The sequence below is a fragment of the Lytechinus variegatus genome, chromosome 2 (assembly GCF_018143015.1).
Source record: "Lytechinus variegatus isolate NC3 chromosome 2, Lvar_3.0, whole genome shotgun sequence".
Lineage (NCBI taxonomy): Eukaryota > Metazoa > Echinodermata > Echinoidea > Temnopleuroida > Toxopneustidae > Lytechinus > Lytechinus variegatus.
Window position 1 is genome coordinate 56,300,587 of NC_054741.1, and position 20,566 is coordinate 56,321,152.

The window sequence follows — 20,566 nt, forward strand, 5'->3', positions numbered from 1 at the left end:
CATGCCATGTTGACGTGGAAGGAGAGGTCATAAGGGGGTGCACCCTTTTTATAAAGAGAAAAAAAAGAGTTGGAATTTTGCAAACTTTCCATCTCAATCAAAACCGTATCACAGTAGTCTGTGCATTATTTAAAAGCATTTAAAATTTGATTTTGCGTTTTACAAGCTTCCCTAGAAACGTTTTTTTTAAGAGAAATCATGATCAATTAATGCAAGGAGCTGATGATCAGTGTTTACAGGTAAATGGAAATCAAATAGGACACAATCATGTATTGAACTAAATGCACGTCAATAGCCTCCTGAAAATGGGAAGCATAAACGCACCTTAAATCATAATCATCCCTGCTGATCTGAGATAAGATAAGAGAATTAGTCTCCCTTTGGCCATACAACTGCCAAAGTGAATAATACATCTCATTTATCATCTCGTGATATTTCTAACCACAAATGTTAACTACAGTACGCAGTTGATTTTCAAAATATACTATAAAGAGGCCACAATGCACTGTTTATTCTAGTTTTGTCGCTGAAAATTAACTTATCAATCCCTCAAACTAGTTGCAGCTCAGAAAGATTATCCTACCTTCATTTACCCTTTTTTTCTTGTTTAATTTATAACTTCAATCAAATACTGTAAACCAAGTATTATTTGAAACTACACATACTTTTTGTGAAGACAATCTGTATCACACTCGATAGTAAGATGCAGGGCTTGTCAAGCTAAAGATTATGAATGTAGAGGTGTTGTGGCTCAGTGGATAAGTCTCCGGACTCTGAACCACAAGGTCCGGTGTTCAAATCCCACCACAGCACTACATGTAGCGTCCTTTATTAAGGCGTTTATCTACATCTGCCACTCTCGACCCAGGTGTAGTAAATGGGTGCCCAGTAGGAAAGAATTCCTTGAATGCTCAATGCACCCTTATCAGGGTAGCCATGCTAAAGCCGGGGTAATAGTATGCAGCGTTTAGAAACATTTGTATTAAGCACCATATAAATGTCGCATATTATTAGTACTATTACATGTACGTTCCTACACAACAACAAAGGAAAATAGAAAAAAGAGAAAATTTTCTGCCTGGATTACCCCCCTTAAAGTCATGGATAGAGGACGGGTAATGTAAAAATGCATTCTATTCTAGTAAGAATGGCAAAGATCAATGAAGATTTTTTGCACTGGTTTATTTGTACTAAATTTGCATATATCATACCTTGCCAAAATTTCACCATTGTACATTGTTATTGAAATGCAGGAAAACAACAAACTGCCCTGTATCACAAGCTTACAGGGGAAGTTTACCCTGACAAAAAGTAGATTGTATAAGGTTTGAGGAAATATATCAAAGATTAAAAGAGCTATTAGAATTTTAATTTGACTTGTGACATCATAATGCGAGCAGCGTTCCTATTTACATTGGAGTAAAAAAAAAATTAAATGTCATTTCATGAAAATATTGAAAATGGTTTTTATCACACCTTCAGTATATCAACAGATATTAATTTCACACCTGCTTATGACAGAAAAAATATTAATCATTAGAAACTTTAATTTGAGCATTTTATATTAACTTACTGCTCGTACATGACATCACAAATCATAATTAAAAAATTACTTACTTTCCCAACCTCTGATGGATTTTCCTAAACCTACTTTTACAACAAACTTTTCATTGGGGAGAACTTTCCCCTCAATATAGCATTGACAGGTCCTATATGGTCATTTTTTTTGTAATCGATTATATGATCGATTGCTAAGTTTTGTGTTACTGGTCCTAGAATAGTGAAAATGACAACCTTAGAATAATCACTAAAATATCTGTACACCAAAATGTTACCTGAATACAATACCATGTAATCTAGACAGCCAAATGATCACAATACATGTATCCCTGTGATATATTCTAGTCTCGACATTCTAGTCTCGACATTCTAGTCTCAAGGAAAAGAGAAAAAAAATTGTGGATTAGAACAACAAAATGTCTCAATATATACGGAATTATTAGGAAATCTTTCATGGAAATCACTGAGTATATATGTAGAGAAGTACGGTGTACATGTAGTTGCGGAGTGTATTCTGACTGTAAGGGATTACTGACTGTCAATCATTATGCCAAAGAGAGACCCATTTAGTGTGCAGCAGTGCAAGTAATGTAACAATTTGACTGCCCCACAGTTAGATTTACTGTACTCAACACTCCTGCACAACTGATGTGTGTAACACAAATGATAGTGCATGGCCCTGGGTTCTAAAGGCTTATTCTGAAAGGTAACAATAGAATCACACCGATTGTTTGAGGGTATTATAAAGGTTCTCTTTTCAGGCAACTTATGAGGTGCATGGAAAGGGCAATGGTGTCTAGGACTGCGTGCCATTGCCTATTTGAGGATCAGAAAGGATCTCTCAATTTTTGTGCCACTATTTTTACGGGCAAGATTTTCTGAAGTCTACAAGACATCCTGATGATGCATTGTCAACATGACTGGTTTTTGACAAGGGCAATGTGATCGTTAATTCGGGAATGGGCACTCTTTTAAACTCAATAATATTGAATTTCCTGGTTTAATTATTAGGAAATGCTGATTTAGATCCTCAATATCCAACTAAATTACTATGATTGGACATAATCTTTAAATTGACAAATCAAAACTTAACCCCATTTGAACTGATCTTCTCTCAGAGAAGATCAGTTCAAATGGGGTTAAGTTTTGATTTGTCAATTTAAAGATTATGTCACAAGCTGATACCACCATACATGGACATCACACAATTTTGTTGCCCCAACCCCATGGAATATTGGAATGACCTATAAAATTCTACAGAAAAATTCATAACACACTCATAAACAATACCGTACTCCCTTTCTCTAAATCTCTTTCTGCTCATTCCTCCACTTCAAATTCTCTTAATCTTTCTTTTAATCCTCATTCTCTCCCAAGCAACACTCTAAAAATCAAGAATTTAACTAAAATCCAGTTAGTGACCAGCCAAATGTTGGATTTATTTTAAATCTCTAAGATTAATTTAAATCTCAAAAGATTTAAATTCAAATCTTTTAGATTTATATTTCAATCTACAAGATTAAAAAATCTCATATTCGGCTGGTCACTATTCACAGCCAATCTAGATTTATTTCAAATCATTGATCTCCAGAGTGTAGCCCACGAATTCACTCTTTACTACTTTTCTACTCTTTTCTATCACCAACCGATCCTCAATAACCATTTACAATACTATTACTAATTATAATTTTATCTATCGAGCTTAATATATTGAAACAACCTCATTGAGAATTCACATATTTTACCCCGGTCATCTTCTATGCAAGGTATGCATTTGTAAACAAACTTAAAAGCTTTTTTATATACATCCCACCAGGCAAGCAATATAAAAAAAATACCGTATTTTTTTCAAAGCAAGATTCCTACCCAATACTATATATTTTGCACATATATGTACCTTTTATATCTTCTCATTTCAATATAGACAAGTTAGGCTTTTAGAAGAATCAAATTTTAAAAGAGACATTATTAATCTGGTGGAAAGAGTTTAAAAGGGCCTGAAAAAAATTCATTTCTATTGGATTGTTTACGTATACATGTAGTATGCCTTTTGACGCCTTTCCGTATTTTAGCTTGTACCTGTGCATTATAGTACTTCAGAGCATAGAAACTTAAATCACAATTACAAAATAAATTATTTTTCTTAATCAGACAGTACAAATTTTAACAGTAACAAGCAGGTGATTGATATTGTTTTTCCTATTTTGATAAATAGCATCAAAGGAGTCATTTTTAATTCATAATAGAAGATGTGATATTTACATTTTTACACACATGGTCATCATAATTTACACATTTCTATTTATAATCTGAGGTTTTCAAGTCAAAAATATATAAACAAGGTAAGAGATAAAAAAGGTAAATCTTGGTTAAAAACCTTTAGGTTGGTTGACATAATATAATGAATAAAACAATTAAGAATTAGTGACATTGGAGGGAAAGCACATCCTCAAGTTATGTACAGTAAAAACAGAACAGTAAGAGAATATCAATGAGGGTTCAATGAAAAACCAACATAGGCGATGAAGTATTGATCATAAATTGTCTTTTTTTTATTTAAGAGACATCACTTTGCAAGTTGCAATGTAGCCCTACATGACACTCCACTTTTCAATTAAATTCTGAAGAATGAATTCCATATTCTATGGTGTCTAAAATTCAAATTAATGGCGACATGTTCAAACATCTGGAAAAGGAGTTTCAAGTAGCAAAATCTGCTTAAAAACCCCAATCAATCAAAAGGGAAGAAGATCGAACAGATTTTACATTTGCCTTTGATATCATATTGCTTCATGGATATTTCTTTTAAATTATTTTAATTGATCTATTTTGCACCCAAAATCATGCTTTCAATGAGAATCCATAATTAGTATCCTTATCATAGAAAGTTGGGGACTACACAAGTACACATGTAAAGTGCATTTTTCATCAGAAACTCAAGATCCTTTTGTACCCCTACAGGTATGTCATCATTTTTTTTAACTGTCATATACATGTATCATATTTTCTGTGCAAATATTCATTGATTCATTCATATTATTAATACTTTTTTAGAAGAAAATACTGGGATTCATAATTTCAAAAGGGGATACATGTTGCAGCTCGCAAGTGATATTTCAATGTACAAATATGAAAAAATAAATCTTGTACCTTTTGATGGGTTTTCATCAAACTTTACATTGTTATATTTCTGAGGATTTTTTAAAATTCTGTTTTTATCAAACTAACTTGATGAGTGACGTCAGACATGGTGGACTTTCCCTTGAACCATGGAGCTATTATAGCTCCATGCTTGAACTGTCAGAAAGAACCAAAATATCGACCAATATATGTACACAATACCAGAGTGGAAGAATTACAATCACGTTCAATAGTGTCATGCATATAATATCAATTGATTGAAAATATCTTCACCTGTACATGTAAGGTACATGTTAACAAAAGATACATGTACATTTTTAGCACCAAATTGTAAGAAAGAATATTGAATTTCAATTAAAAACAAACACTACAACTTAATTTAGTGTCAAAGTCATACAAGATTGTGATGTTACTAGCAGCATCGCAAAGAGAACAAAGTAAATTTGAAATGTAAGTCAGTGAGTCACATGTGAATTAATTATACATGTAATACATTTCTTGACCACATCATATTAAAAGCAAACATTAATAGATCAGATGTTTCACTTCACATGAAGTGATTGGCAACAATCGCCAATTTTTGTTCAGTTCAACAAATATTTACTATAGTGCCAACATGTAGTTCTAAGCCAAAAATACAATTTGTCAAATAGGTCTTTATATATATTATTTTGATTTTTTCAATGGTTATACATGTACATGATAGATGATGAACTTTCCACAATTTAACCAAGGCGTGCAAACACATTCTATTAAAAACAATTAATTTTACCTTTAACCGTAATTCATTAGATTCAGACTTGAGAGTGAAAAAGCTTAGAACAGAAAAATGCCCCTACCCCCTAGTATCCTACTAATAAAAGACCTGATACAACCCAGGCATCCTACATACAGGTAGATTTAAATTCTAAATTCTAAATACTGGTATACATGTTATGTGTAATACAATGAAACATTATAAATATGGCACCTAACTACATGGAAGTTGAAATTAAACTTATTTTATTAATGTTTCATATATTCATGATTAACATTTTTGCTTTCAAGTAAAACTTAGAAGAGTGTAACTCCTCAGTTTTGTGTAATACCTCGGTCAAATTTGATCTACGGTGGCCGTACGGCTAGTAAAAAAAAAACTGTTTTATTCATTCATTTATTCAAACCACCTATATGTAACTGATACAAAAAAAAGTTAAAACGGCTGTTTTCGACTCACCGTACGGCCGCCGTAGAGCAAATGTGACCGAGGTATAAATGTACTTTACACGTACCTTCGCACTGAATTCAATCATACACGATGTACATGTATTTTATAGCATCTCAAAGATTATATTGTACCCTGTATGGAAAAAAAATCTTTTATATTTAATTGAATTAAAAGCTAATGAAAGGAGCATTTTCTGACCCTGGCTTGCTTCCAAAATATTTTCCACAATTCAATAGAGCTACGTGCCTACTGCCCAAAGTACACACATTGGAGCACCTCGATGATAAGCCCCAAAGAACGATTCTTTGTCCGCTACAAGAATACAATTGAGCTAATGCATCTCTATCGTTTCTGCACACCTCTCACTAGATCATACAACTTTACAATTTACTTCTTTGCCTGACTTTAACAGTGTTTCATAGTCTCTCTAAATCAGTGTATCGCACATTTTCCAAAATACCATGTAGAGTCAGTAATCTCAACAGACCACGGACTATAAAACCTTAAAAAAAGGGTAGAAGAGGTACCAAATTTATAACTTAGTGGTTATCCAACTACATTTAAGTTTTCTTGCTTTTTTTCTGAAAGGGAAGTGTATTAAATGAAGAAAATAGTTTGTTCTTTCCAAATGAAACCAAGTCATTTTTATCTTTTAGCCAGCCTATAATTCGGTAATGCAGTTGAATAGGGATTATATTTTTATGATTAATTGCAATACACAAAGATCCCAATTCCTGACAAATGAAATAAGTACATATACAAATATAGGCCTACATCTTTTATGTAGATTTCAAACGAAAGGTTTTTCATGAATCTATTAACATACATGTACTTTTCACACTGGCTCATGCATAAGTGCGCCATCCATCAATGAAAAATACAAATCGTACTCCAACTTCTCTTTTCAAAAGTTCTGTTCACAGAAAATGTGCATTTTAACACAGCAGCCCCTTCCCTAAGTCTGTTGCAAAACATTGGGGGCCATTGAAAGGTGGGCAAATAGTGGCATGTTGACATTCTCAGTTTTGTAAAAGCTGCCATTAAGAAGATTGTAACACAGGGCATAGCCAAGTTTGCCATGTAAGTAGTAAAATGGTGACAAGCTTTCAAGCTCCCTTTGTTCATTTGGAGGTAAATCAGCTTTCAAAACTAGCAGTCTTACTTCCTTCTTAGGCAAGGATTGTACTAACTCTAATTGTCCAAAGTTAAGTTTTTTTTAAATCAGACATAATATCTTGTTAATATTATCAATGATTTCTTAATCTAGATCAGCCTCCAGGCTGCATCATGAATTTTGCTCTTTCCATTTTTTCTCAAATATGTGGTTTCCTTTCATTATGTATCTCAAAACTTCAGAAAAATTCAGCTGATTACAACTGTGCTATGCCATACCCATAATTTTCTATGGGGAGGGGGTGTACCAATTGTGTAAAATAAAATGATGGCCACATTGAAATACAATATTCAGTGGATAATCTCTCTCAAGACATTTTTATGTTAATCCCTGCAAATACTTTTGCAATTGTTGATTCATTTAAAACCAGTGTTGAACAGCTATCCCCAAGTGCCACTAATGCTATGCATGCATCTTAACAGGACAATATCTGGGACACCTGAAATTCCATTTGGCCACCCAAACCTCCTAGTCAAGTGGCCCAGTTGGTCACCTAGAAAAAAAGTTAAAGCAAGCCCTGTAATAACTTTGCCATTAACTTTAGGAAAACAGTCACTTGTTCAGAGACTTTATACATGTAGGCCTGCAGGGGGAACAGAACCCCATTGGATAAAAGTTACCAACTGTGCTATCAAATGTTAACTAGTAGGCCTACTACATGTACCTGACCAAAGGTGCAACAACTAAATCAAACCAATGATTCAATAAGCCCCGCCCCAACTACCTCAAGACAGGTTCAATGGCAGTTAAATATAGTTACCAATGAATGACACATTATTTGCTTTTTTCTGAGTGAGCAACAAGCCCCGGTTTACAGGTACAGGCCTACATGTACAAACTCACTAACACAAGAAATGCAAGCCTTATCAATCAACAAGTTTCATTTAACGTGAAAGAAATCACTACAGTTGCCCATATATTCATGAGGAGGGAGTATCACAGAAATCCAGAGCATATTTCTTGAAAAGTAATGGAATTTTGAATGCTTTACATATGAAGATGTTTTAACTTTAGAAGAAAAGGGGGCAGGAAAAGCTGAATGAGAACTAAACCACATCATTATGAGAAATTAATTGCATTGAACACCCACTACTTGTAAAAATCAAACTCTCCTGCACTCAATGTCATTATTTTCTTACAAATTGGTAATTGTAACTAAGGTGTCTCATCTGTTCATCTACAGATATAAAGGACAAGTCCACCCCCTTCCCCCCAAAAAAAAAGTTTATTTGAATAAAAAGAGAAAAATCCAACAAGTACAACACTGAAAATTTCGTCAAAATCGGATATAAAATAAGAAAATAAGACATTTCAAAGTTTCGCTTAATTAATTTCACAAAATAGTTATATGCACATGCTGGTCAGTATTCAAATGAGGAGACTGATGATGTCATCCACTCACTTTTTCTTTTGTATACTACATGTAGGCCTACATGAAATAAGAAATATTCAAATTTTCTCATCATTGTCAAGGGAAACAATGATTAATTCCTCCCTGAACATGAGAAATTAGCATTATTGGATATAATATGGTTCTTTCAAGTTGGTCCTTATTGTCAAATTTGTAAAAAAATGAAATATTGTATAATTCAATAATGAAAAAAGGAATAATGAGTGAGAGACATCATCGACTGTCTCATTTGCAAAGTCACTGAATTGTGCATATCACTGTTTTGTGAAAAACTAAGCGAAACTTTAAAATGTAATTTAACTTTCTTATTTTCAATCAGACTTTGATTAAATTCTCAGCATTATGCTAGTTTGACTTTTCTCTATTTAGTCAAATCATGGAGCTATAAAACACAGAGCTCTATGGTCAAATAAACATTTTTCTGGGGTGGATGTGACCTTGGAATACAATCTATCCTGTTTTCCATCACATATTTGTGAATTATGATCAGTCTGATTAAAAAATAAATAGGCATGCACCTAACAACAAATAAAAAAAATTGGGAAACTTTGCACAAGACATGTTACATTGTCAATCATGTGTAAACTCTTCAGACAGGGATACGATAATTGATGTCATGTCTGTTTAATTACAATTTAGAAATAATAAAAGCAATCTGGCCTACCGAATCAATAACACTTCAACTGTGATTGTGGATGCGTGTCTACATACATCATTGGTCAAGATGACTAGATTGATCCAGATTTAAATCATATAATTATCCCATACAAATATTTTTCTTAATTTGTATGGGAGTTGGTGTGATGAAGTTCAGAACTTTATTTGTTATCAACTGACCATAAAATTGATTTCAAGTGTTTGGATACATGTATGTTTGTCTTTTAAATGTATTGAACGTCAATACAATGCTGAATTCCTGTCCAGAAATTATCAATTATAATGATGCATCACAATCAATTATTAATATGGTTATTCCAGGGAATAATTTTTCTGTTTATATCGCATCGCAATTCGCTCCACATTTTTGAAAGACTGCTGTGCATAAAGTTTTTTGGATAGCATATTTTTTTACATGTAGGACTTTACATTAATAGTTGAGAGCTTTTCTCTTATGACCAAAAATGCTATTCAAATTTGTAAAGCAAAATCATTCCCTGTATTCAGTACTGGTACTACAGTTGTAAATCAAAGAATGGGATCACTAAAATGGTCTATTTTTTAACCACCCCCCCCCAAAAAAAAAAAAAAATGTACAACCACCTTTAAAAACATGTTGGTTTGCTACAATGAAAAAAAAAACGAACTTAGAACTGAATCTTGCAAGGCTGTTTGATTCAACATTTGTGAAAAAACACTAAATTTTGAGCATTAAGCTACATGTACATGTAGGTTGGTACCTGACCATGTAAATCACGGATAAACTCAGCTGACATACAAAGTTTTTTTAGAGCCATTTTGAGGTTTATAAAGGTAGCATGACGCTTTTGTTCATGTTGAGTTGGGAAAGGTTTAAAAGTGATTGGTCATAGGAAAGGAATGCCTGCTTAGTGAGAAAAAACTTTTTTTTTTCATTTCAATTATATCCATATACTAGTAATACTTTCTTTCTGTTTTTCTTTTTCCCTCATCCTGTTAGTGGGGTTTAAAGAATTTGAACTGTATTTGATCCCTATAAATATTTTAGAAAAAAAAATAGAACAGAATCATTCAAGCTCACACTTTAAAATTGAACAACTGGTTGAAATTTAGAGAACAAATTTTTATGGTTTTAAAACTCAATTCTAAGTAAATGTATGCATGAACTCAATGATCCATTCATTTCTATTCTCCACGGCCCTGTTGCAGAAAGAGCTGCAAAACAATCTCAACTAAGAAATTAAAAGCAAGTTAAAACACATGCTTATGAATATGATTGGATAAAATCAACTTGCTACGTAATAACGAGTGTTCTAACAGATCTTTGTTGAATGCAGGGGTAATAAGTTTACACTATTTTCATCATTTTTCAAATGCAGAATCTTGCTTTTTTTACATGCTACAGTAATCTTAAGTCTCGATGAAAATAATCAATTTACCAATCTACATCTGGTATCAAAAGAATCCTGAATTAAAGCCATCTCATGGAATTCAAATTCTTGAATGCTTTGTCTAACTTTGCCTAAGCCTCTTTATGTCACCTCCAATTGCTATAAATACATTATGTTGACTCAGATTCTACATGTATATGTTATTCTAAAATGTTTTCAATTCTTCTGAAAACTATGCTGTTTACATAGTCATAAAAACACTTTGTTACAACAAGTAGGCCTAATGACATTAACAAACTGATCATTACATTACTGATTATTGGTACATCAAACAATATTTCTAATGTAATAGACAGATTGATTAACAAAATAGTACTGAAAAAAGTGCTGGTGAACGTATGATTAGTCCAAGTACAATCCAAGAATTCCAGTATGTTTTTTCGAGATATTCTGAAGTATTCAAAACTGATGTAACATTCACATCCTCATAATATACTTGGAAGAAAGAACAAACAAATGGCTGCACACATAGATGATTTTGAATAGAGAAAAGCGTGATGAAGCAAAGTCAGTTAGTTGAACTTTGAAAGTTGCATGCAAAGTAACTTGAACAAACATAACAATCCAACTTTGGTGAAGAACTTCAATGGAATGTTAGAGCATGAGGTGGCAAAACAGAAGCTCAGCGAGAAACAAAACAATCATGACTGCATAGCCAAAAGCAAAGGTTTAGAGGAAGTATTTGTCTGACCTTTTGGGCACAGATCTTCCCATAATCCTCCTCCTCCTCCTCCTTGGTCTTTGGGTTGATCCTCTGAAAGATACCAGGATGTTTCCTCACTTGACAACAAATTATCCATCTCGAGATCACTTGGCAAAGCATTTTCAACTTTGCTGATTTTCTCATTGTTTTTCGCTCCTTGCGATTGTTGTTGCGATTCTCCAAGATTAAACTGTTTTCGTTGAATTTTTATTTGTGCTTGCAGGATTTCAAGGGGATGCGCCTCCTCAACATCCTTTTGTTTCACATTACCATTCACAGAGTGGGTAGACGTTGATATGAACTGACAATTCGCTTCTCCAGTGGAAGATCCAATATTGTTAGACTGCGGTGGATACATGTTGTGTTTATGATCCGCACCTATAGGATGATTGTTGTTGAGATGATGGGGACCAAGGGGCGACTGATTATGCATGATAGGGGAAGAACCGTGTGGAACACAATTTCCAGATTCTGGCATTTCCTGATTAGTAGTACTTGACATCGTTGTGTCGGGAGAAAAAACGCTATCCAATAAATCTTGCGAAACATGTTCCATCTGATTTCCATCTGCGATTGACATTGCCATACTTATTGAGTCTGAACATGACATTTTTACATCCATCCCCCAAGAGTTGGGAGCAGAATTTGGCGTTTGGGTTGCAGAACGATATCCCATGTCATCAGCTTGATGGGAACCACTCTCACTGAGTGGTGTGAACACAACATTATCAACAGAAAGTGGTCCTTCCATGGATTCCACACTGGGCGGATTCTGAGTTGATCTCTTGCGGTACTTTCGCTTTGGTTTCACAGGAGGTATGCTGCAGGAAATAAGCTGTTCAGTGGAGAATTCTTCGGACTTTCTCCTCCTACGTCCCTTCCGTGGTTTCTCGTCTATCCTTCTCCCAGCCATCTGCATAGGTAGGTTCTGCTCTAAAAAATCATGGTATTTCCCTTGAAAGTCCGGCATCGCCATTGGGTTGGCACCATTGAAATTGTTTGGAAATGCAGCATAAGAGTCCATTGGCATACAATTAGGAGGAGCGGTCATCATACAGCTATTCGGTGCAACAAATTGATCTCCCATGCTATTAACAGAAGGGGGACCACTTCCAAAACCAGAAAGAGCATCAGATTTTGTCCCAAACCCCGATGATCCATCAAACTTGGTGTTCTTTCCGAGCGGACTCTGAACTTTCTGCCCACTGTTCTGTTTGGGCATCGAACTATCCATATCAGCAATGATATTACGGCAGGCAGCTGAAAGAGCAGCAATACAGTTCTGAGATCCATAATTATCACTTGAAGAGTGACTCAAATACTCAGCATGTTGAGAGTTTGCAACCTTCATCAGATCATCCTGCTTACTTGTGTCTTTGATAGATTGAGTAATTCGCTGTAGATGCTGCACTGAATTCTCATTGCTTTCACCAGCTTTCCCTTGGTTTGTATCACTTTCTGAATTTTTGTCACTTGCATGGCCTTTACTCTGGTTCTGAGCAGGCTTGCCCACATTTGAAGTACTATTTGGGGTATGAGGTGCTGAGGATGATGATGAAGCTATCTGATCTGGCTGGTTCTGACTCGCTACTGCTCCACTCCCTGACTGGAAAGAACCCGAAACTGATGTACCAGGGGACTGCAAATGAGAGTTTGCATGAGAGAGGTTTACGTTAGAATTTGCAACACAAGAAGGTTTTTCAGAAATCGATGATGCAACACAGGTTCCACCATCTAGTAATTCGTCAATACTGGTAGATTGAAAAGTATTAGACCCTGAACATGAAGACTTAGTGGGCTCACCAGTACCAGAAACTGGTGTAGCAACAGCAGGGTCGGCAATGAAATCATCTGATGTAGGATTGCGTGATAGTCTAGCAAGCTTCTCTAATTCAGCACTGAAAATGCGATCTTGGTTCAATTGCTGAATCATAGCTTCGGTTTCAGCAGCAGAGATATTACTTGGGAATTCCGCAGAGGAGGAATCTACTTTGTCTGTACAACCAGTGGAAGGATAAGGAGCAGAGCCAGTATTTGGGGTAGTGCTCTGTCCGTACATCCCACTTGGAGCAGACAGACTTTCCAGTCCTGCATTCGATGGCACTGATCCTGAGAAATTCCGCTGGTTCTGCACTTGCTGTTGTTGCTGGTTCGACATTCCCATGTTATTGGGGTAGTTCATGGGTTGTTGCATTTGCATATTGCTGTTCTGCGGAAGTCCATTAAAAGGCACATTTGTTGACACATTGGGTTGATTCTGGGAATATTGGGCATACCCGCTCTGTGATCCACTATTAGCCTGCCATACACCTTGCATCCCCATCGTATTTGAAGCACTGCCTGCGGTATTCCTCACTGTTCCTACATTGTTTTGCATATTTCCTGGTCTAGTACTAGTCCTCGAATAGCCTGAACTTGAGTTAGGCATTGGTCCATAATGTCTTAGTTTCTGAAGAGACCCTGGCACCTGGTTTCCACCTGTCATGGAGTTGTACATTCCACCTCTGGACATCGATGAGCGCTGATTTGGCACCCTCATCCTTGCACCAACGGAAGAGCCATACATTGCCTGACTATTCCCATATGCCTGGCCCATGATAGCACCAGGATTCACACACTGATTCCCTCGAATTCCCAAATCCGATGACATCGATCCATCAGCGGTCATGTTCATATCAGAAGAATGCATCCCAGGTGTATTATTGGCTGCATACAATTGGGAGTTTGTGCTTTGTCTTTGAGATGATGGAAACTGGTTTTGATGGTACTGGTTTGAATTGGCTTTATGAGAAAGATGCATATTCACTGGATGAGGATTGGGATATGGAGCCTGTCCCATTCGCGTTTGACTTGTCCTGTCCCACATCTCACTTGATTTCATCATTGCATTTGTCCGATTATAAGCGGCAGGCTGGTTGTGGTGAGAAGCATAAGGTCCAAATCCTTCTCCATATTGTTGACTTTGATTAGACATGTTGGGTTGAGGATAGGAAGATTGAGACATACTAGCGTTTCTATTTGAATATGCGGAGTCTGTCGATGATCCAGAGTAGGAATGCGAGCGTTGCATGTTTGAGAAGGAACCGATGCCGACATTCGGGGGTACGGATGCCCGACGATTCGGGGTTGAGCCGCCCATCGTTCCATACCCAGATTGCATGCCTGTATTTGAATGGCGATTGTAAGCACTGGCATCCATATTCGGAGCTGGAAAATTGCGATTATCTCCTCCAAGCATGTTCGAGTTCATCCGCTGAGATGGGTTGTGCGATTGTTTCTGATAAGAATTGTGGGGATCGGAATAATTTCCCCCGAATTCAGATGACTCGTTGATGGAGGGTATGTGCGGGTATGCCATTGCTCCGTAACTGTGCTCGCTAGACGGACGGGCCGCCGAGGCATTAGCGTTCGTTGGATAGGATGCTTGGCCTCTTACTCCTCCCCCACCAAACTGACTAGCCGTCCCTCGTCCGTACGAGTAACCCGACATCGCTTCGGCCAGCCAAGGCGGGGTTCCAGAAAAGCAGCAACTCGCTTATGATCGAAAATTCCGGCGCGGCCGAACCGCCAATCTCAAGCGAAAATGAATCATTTGAACGAGACGCTTCGATGATACATTGTTATCTGACTGCATAGATGATTATACCTGTTCGTGTTCTCAGTTAGTAATGTTCCGAGTGATGCCACTCAAAACTTAGGTTGTATAGACAAGGCATTATCTCTATCTCAATGCAATCAAAGTGCTATTAGCGGAGCTAAATCCCGATATCCACGGCAAGTCATTATCAGCTTGCCCGCCCGTGACAACTGGCCTTTGTAAAGCTACGCGAGATATCAGCCTTTGAATGGTCGAGTCAACAACAGGGGAGAAAGATTGGCAGCTCAGTGTAGTGCAGCGGAACGCGAGCGAGGCTCAGCAAAAACCTTGAACTTTTTTTGGTGGAGTCAAGCAAACTTTTTCCCTCTTTTTACGTGCGGGCCTTCGTACTTGTAGCAATACATTTGGAAGGTTACTCCGCATATTTTTTAATCAGCAACATCACCACTAGTCCCTGGCGTAGCGATTGGGGCGCTTGGGATTCCATGGACCCCCCAAAAAAAAAATTAACCACCACCACCACAACAACAACAAAATGTTAGGAAAAACTGTGAAATATTATATCGTTTCCTGAATGTCAAAATGTGTCACAAAATTAGATGGTCTATCAAAATGTTCAAAAATACTGCTCGTTCGCTTGCAGCATTTTATACCCCCCCCCCGACACCATTTCTGCCCCCCCCCCTCCAAAATATACGCTAATGACACTATCAAACAGCCGATTGTGAGTTTTTTTGTCTGTTTCATATGGGGACATTTCCCTATAGGCCTGTATCATGCAAAGTATTGAAGATATTTCTATTTCACTAAAAAAAATCCAACCACTTTATCCAAACCCCAACAAAACGATATGATAAAAATTCGACCCCCCCCCCAAAAAAAAATGATGAAGGCACAACTGCTTCCCAAAGCGTGACCATTTCCATCCTTGTTTGGGGGAGCCTTACCCCATAGGCCTACCTATCAATGGAAAAGAAGATTAAGCATTAGTTGAGGTGAGGTCTTAATGCCTAATTGCCCCTCTATTCAGACTTTGAATTGGAATGGGAGGGATTTCTTCACCCTCGAGGCCCAAATCAGCCCCGATTATTGTTGGTAACACAAAGGGACCCCCATCAGTCGTCATTGGCATAGAATGGCTTCATTCGACGGTATGCAAATTCAATTCGCTGCCCAATTCTCTCCATTGTATTGGAACGTTATAGAAAAATACATGCTCTTTCGGGCCATGCATTGGTATTTTCTAACTTTACAACGTCTCCTCAGACAATATTTCACTGAATTTCATGTTAAACAGGATTGATTACACAATGTCTAATTTTTTTTTCATGGAACGGAAACAAATTTATTATGGCATTCGTTCATCAACATTGTATTATTTGAGTGCCGTTGATTCCAATATAAAGAATGGAGAATCTCCGAATCATTTCCTTATGTAATTTAGTCATTGATCATCGACATCATCACCATCATCATCATAATCATCGTCGTCGTCGTCATTGGTTTATTTATTTATTTTAGATATTCATAAAGGGTGGCACATCTTATTATGACATCACCAATTAGGTGGTCTTCCATGTGGCCCTGTTAACAAAAGAACAACAAATAATAATCAATCATCATAATAATAATCAATCATCATCATCATCATCATCCTCTTCCTCATCATCACCACCACCACCACCATCACCATCATCACCATCGCCATCATCATCATCACCATCACCACCATCAATAGTCAGGCAAAAAACATTATCAGGATAGCCATCATCATCAATCAGGCAACAATCACCATCGCCATCATCATCCTCATCACCACCATCATCATCATCATCATCATCTCATCACCATCATCACCATCATCATCATCATCATTATCATCATCATCATCATCACCACCACCGCCACCACCACCATCATTTCTCCCAAGCACCATCATTTCCATTATTTTGCCTTTTTTTCTCTCTCTCTCCTCTCTACTTTACTTGTTATTTCCACTATCACCGCATCATCCATACGATTGTACGGTCTGCATCCCATATCAGCTCCTCTATCGAGTCTCAAACATTTCCTGGCACTCATCGAATTCAGTTCTTTTTTATTCATAATATTTCTAAAATCTTCCGGTCCGTTTTCTGGTGGGGGGGGGGTTAATGGTATTTAAAAATAAATAATGAAATTAAATACTGCAGGGAAAGTGAAGCCCTGCACAATCAAAGTTTGTAAAAATAGCACATTGTTTTAGCCTGCACTCTAACAACAAGTTGTTTAAACTTTTTGCACAACTTGTTTAAAAAGTTGAAACAGTAGTTAAAAATGTAAACAATGGTTGTCATAGTGAAACTTTGAACAGTGTTTTTACAGTGATGGGTTTATATATCACTAAATATTGTCACTCGTATTTTGATTGATGTCTATAAAACCAAAGAGTGTATGTGATGGCGCTCTTCCGTTTTAATGACAATGGATATTATTGATTGTTGAAATCCTCTTTAAAATCCGATGAAACTTGGATAAAATGACCCGTAGTTATAAACTAGCATTTTCAAAGTTCTCTTGATATCAATTAGAAAAATCAATCCAAACGGCAAATTAAGGCATATAGGCGTAGGCCTATATACTTGAACTGAATGATGGTCCTATAAGCACTGTTTGAAGACAAAGAAATTTATGAGATATCTACTATTTTTGAGCAAGCGCCATGAGCTCCCAGCTGAGGCGGATGCGGCGCTTTACAAGAACCCATCATCATCATCATCATCATTTGCAAGGAGTCTTATCCATTGTTATAGCAAAATACAAACGTGATACAGGGACTTGATGTCGGATGAAAATAATGAAACAAAATATTAATATCCATTCATATTTTTTCCATGTCTAAATGTTGGTTTGCAATTAAGGTGTTTAAATCTAATTCATTGCTTAAAGGTATTGATTCAGCTGTTTTTCATATGTTTTTAGAAACCCGTGAAAAAACTAAAGATATGATTTTTGTTTTACTGCAACGCCAGGGACTATATATTTAAATCTTTAATCTTTATATTTGAATTAACAAAGATTAAATCTAAATCAAATATTCGGTTGGTTACTATTTACAGCCGATCTGGACTTGTAATCGTAGAGTGAACGTATTTTGTCACTACAGAACATTTTGTACGTGATAGCTTGTCAGACTAAAAATTGCTCATAAACGCCGAATTTTGTGTACAAAGTCAATTACTCACTATATACACATGGTACTTTTCATTCTACCACATAAAATAATGACTGATTTTAGAATATTTTACATGGCATACACCACAAAAAGGTAAAAATACAAAGAAATGCATAAATAAATTAAATAAAATACACAATCGACTGATTTCTAAAACTTTTTTTCTAAATAACACTATTAGGAATGCTTTACAGATTTTTTTACACTAAATGTTGAGGGGCTTTATTTTGTAAAATAGAGCAAATGGTATGATTTATGTATGAATTAGCATAATTATTCTATGTATTGTTTGTTTTATTTCTGTTTTATATCTGCGTTCAAAATAATACATTATCAGAAATTGTTTGCAATATATATTACATGAAATAGTATCTTTATTATTTCAGAAAAATCTGCACATTGTTTTCGGTGCTCGAAAAATCGGCGGGCGAAATAACAGGGATGGGGTGAATTTGCCCCGGCCCCTTGCACCCGGCCAGCGAGCTTCCCCCCCCCCCCAAAAAAAAGCCCGGCCAGGTTAGGCTAAGATGCATATTTTTTAAAGTTGTATATTACACTCCACCTTGACCACGTGACTCTTGATAAGTTATGCATTTTGTTGTTTGAATATAATTCATTCTCCTTATTATTATAGGCCTATATACGGAATAATTTAACTGATGATCAGTTTCGTAACGAATGCACAAGTGATTGATTGATGCATTTTTTACATTAATTTTATGATTGTCTTTGTAGGCCAATTGGTGAATTTCTAGCTAGATGGAACAAAAGTAAAAAACAAAAAACAAACAATCAAACAAAATAGGCAGATTACAATTTTTTAGCACAAGAAAGTGAGAAAGTTTAATAACTGAAACGGTTTTAATCTTTGATTGATTCCCTTTATGAATATTATATCATTTCCTAAGTACTTTTACGATTAACTTGAATACTTTACTAACTTTAACTTTGTTATTGTTTGAATACCATTCATTTCTCTTCAAATAATGTATTGTAATACATATAGGTCTATACCTAAGAATTTATCTGATGATCATGCAGTGTCGTTTTACGAATGCACAATTGATTTGTTTTATTAAGTTCATTCATGATTGTCTTTGTATAAATTTCTAGCTATATGGAACTAAAGTAAAAACAAACAAACAAAATAGGCAGATTATAAACTTTTAACACAAGAAAGTGAGAAAGTTTGATTAACTGAAACGGTTTTAATCTTTGATCGATTCCCATTCATCAATATTTTATCATTTGCTAAGTACTTTTACGATTAACTTTACAAGTACTAGACTTGAAGTCATTCAAGTGATATGACTATATAGATGGCGCTCTTTCACTTTAAGACACAGTGCTCACCGATCTGCGTGGATAGAATCTCCGTGATACCAAGTGTCATGAATGTGTGAATAGGGTTTTCAAGTTCCGATTTTGTTTCAATGCCTTGATTTGATTTGATTTACGTCATCGCGGAGGTCATTTTTTTTTTACAGCAACTACAACAATAATTACATAACATGGCACAAACAAGACGTATTGGTTAATAATTTGCATAGAAGATAATGTTTCTGAACTATGCTTTTTCACGATTCTGTATACGAAATTAATAATAAATTATAAACATTAGGTCTGAGATCTATATTTATATTTTGTACGAATCCACTGTCCTAAATACTCATACGCTATGAAGTGAACATATTCATTGGCCGATAAATGGAAATCTGTACCTCGGTGGCCACCATACGAGAACACTCCTGAGACATAGGCCTACAACAATGTAATATTATTTCACTCGATCATAATGAAATGGCGTGTCCCTGGGGAGTGTTTATAAAGTGTTAATAATCAAAGTGGCAGTTGTGAAAGAATCATTCCTGTATATAAAGCGTCAAGAGGACCGAAGGCTTAAGGTCATCTCCGAGGGAAATGGTAATGAGGATACAATGCCTTATTAATGTAAATTGTGTGTGTGTGTTATTAAAAACTTTTCAACAGGATTGAAAATAAGAAGACACATACACAAAAACAATATGAGTGATGATCTTCAGGCAGTAGTATTAGACTATTTAAATTAAAAGGCTATTCCAGGCTGAAAATAATATGGTTTGAACCGATAAAAAGTCAAACAGACAAACACTGAAAATTTCATAAAATCTGAAAAAGAATAACAGACATGACAAAGTTATGATATATTTAATAAAGATTTGCATTAATTCGGAGAAACAGTTCTTTGAATGTCTCCATGAATTTTCAGCTAGCAAACTGATATGTCATATTCCACTTGTTCTTTTGTATTTTGTCATGAAGTCATGTTTATTCAAATTTTGTCCTCTTTCATAAAAATATCGCTGAACTTTAAAATTCAAGAACTTCGTTATTTGCTATCAGATTTAGATTAAATTTTTAGCACTTTGCTCGGTGAAGTTATCTATTTCAGTTAGATATAAATATTTAGGTTACACTTTGTAATTCCGAAG

The 20,566-nt window shown here is 35.8% G+C and overlaps 1 protein-coding gene across 1 annotated transcript; it reads right to left on the reverse strand.

The window, feature by feature from the left end:
- Positions 1 to 8,714: 8,714 nt before the first annotated feature.
- On the reverse strand, positions 8,715 to 15,192 carry LOC121408435 (uncharacterized protein F59B2.12-like). Its single transcript, XM_041599910.1, has one exon. It carries the CDS (start codon positions 14,771 to 14,773, stop codon positions 11,222 to 11,224), a length of 3,552 nt encoding a protein of 1,183 aa, XP_041455844.1. The 5' UTR covers positions 14,774 to 15,192; the 3' UTR covers positions 8,715 to 11,221.
- Positions 15,193 to 20,566: the final 5,374 nt, after the last annotated feature.

Coding starts and splice junctions, on each gene's coding strand:
- LOC121408435 (XM_041599910.1), bottom strand. CDS start 14,773: ATGTCGGGTTACTCGTACGGACGAGGGACGGCTAGTCAGTTTGGTGGG.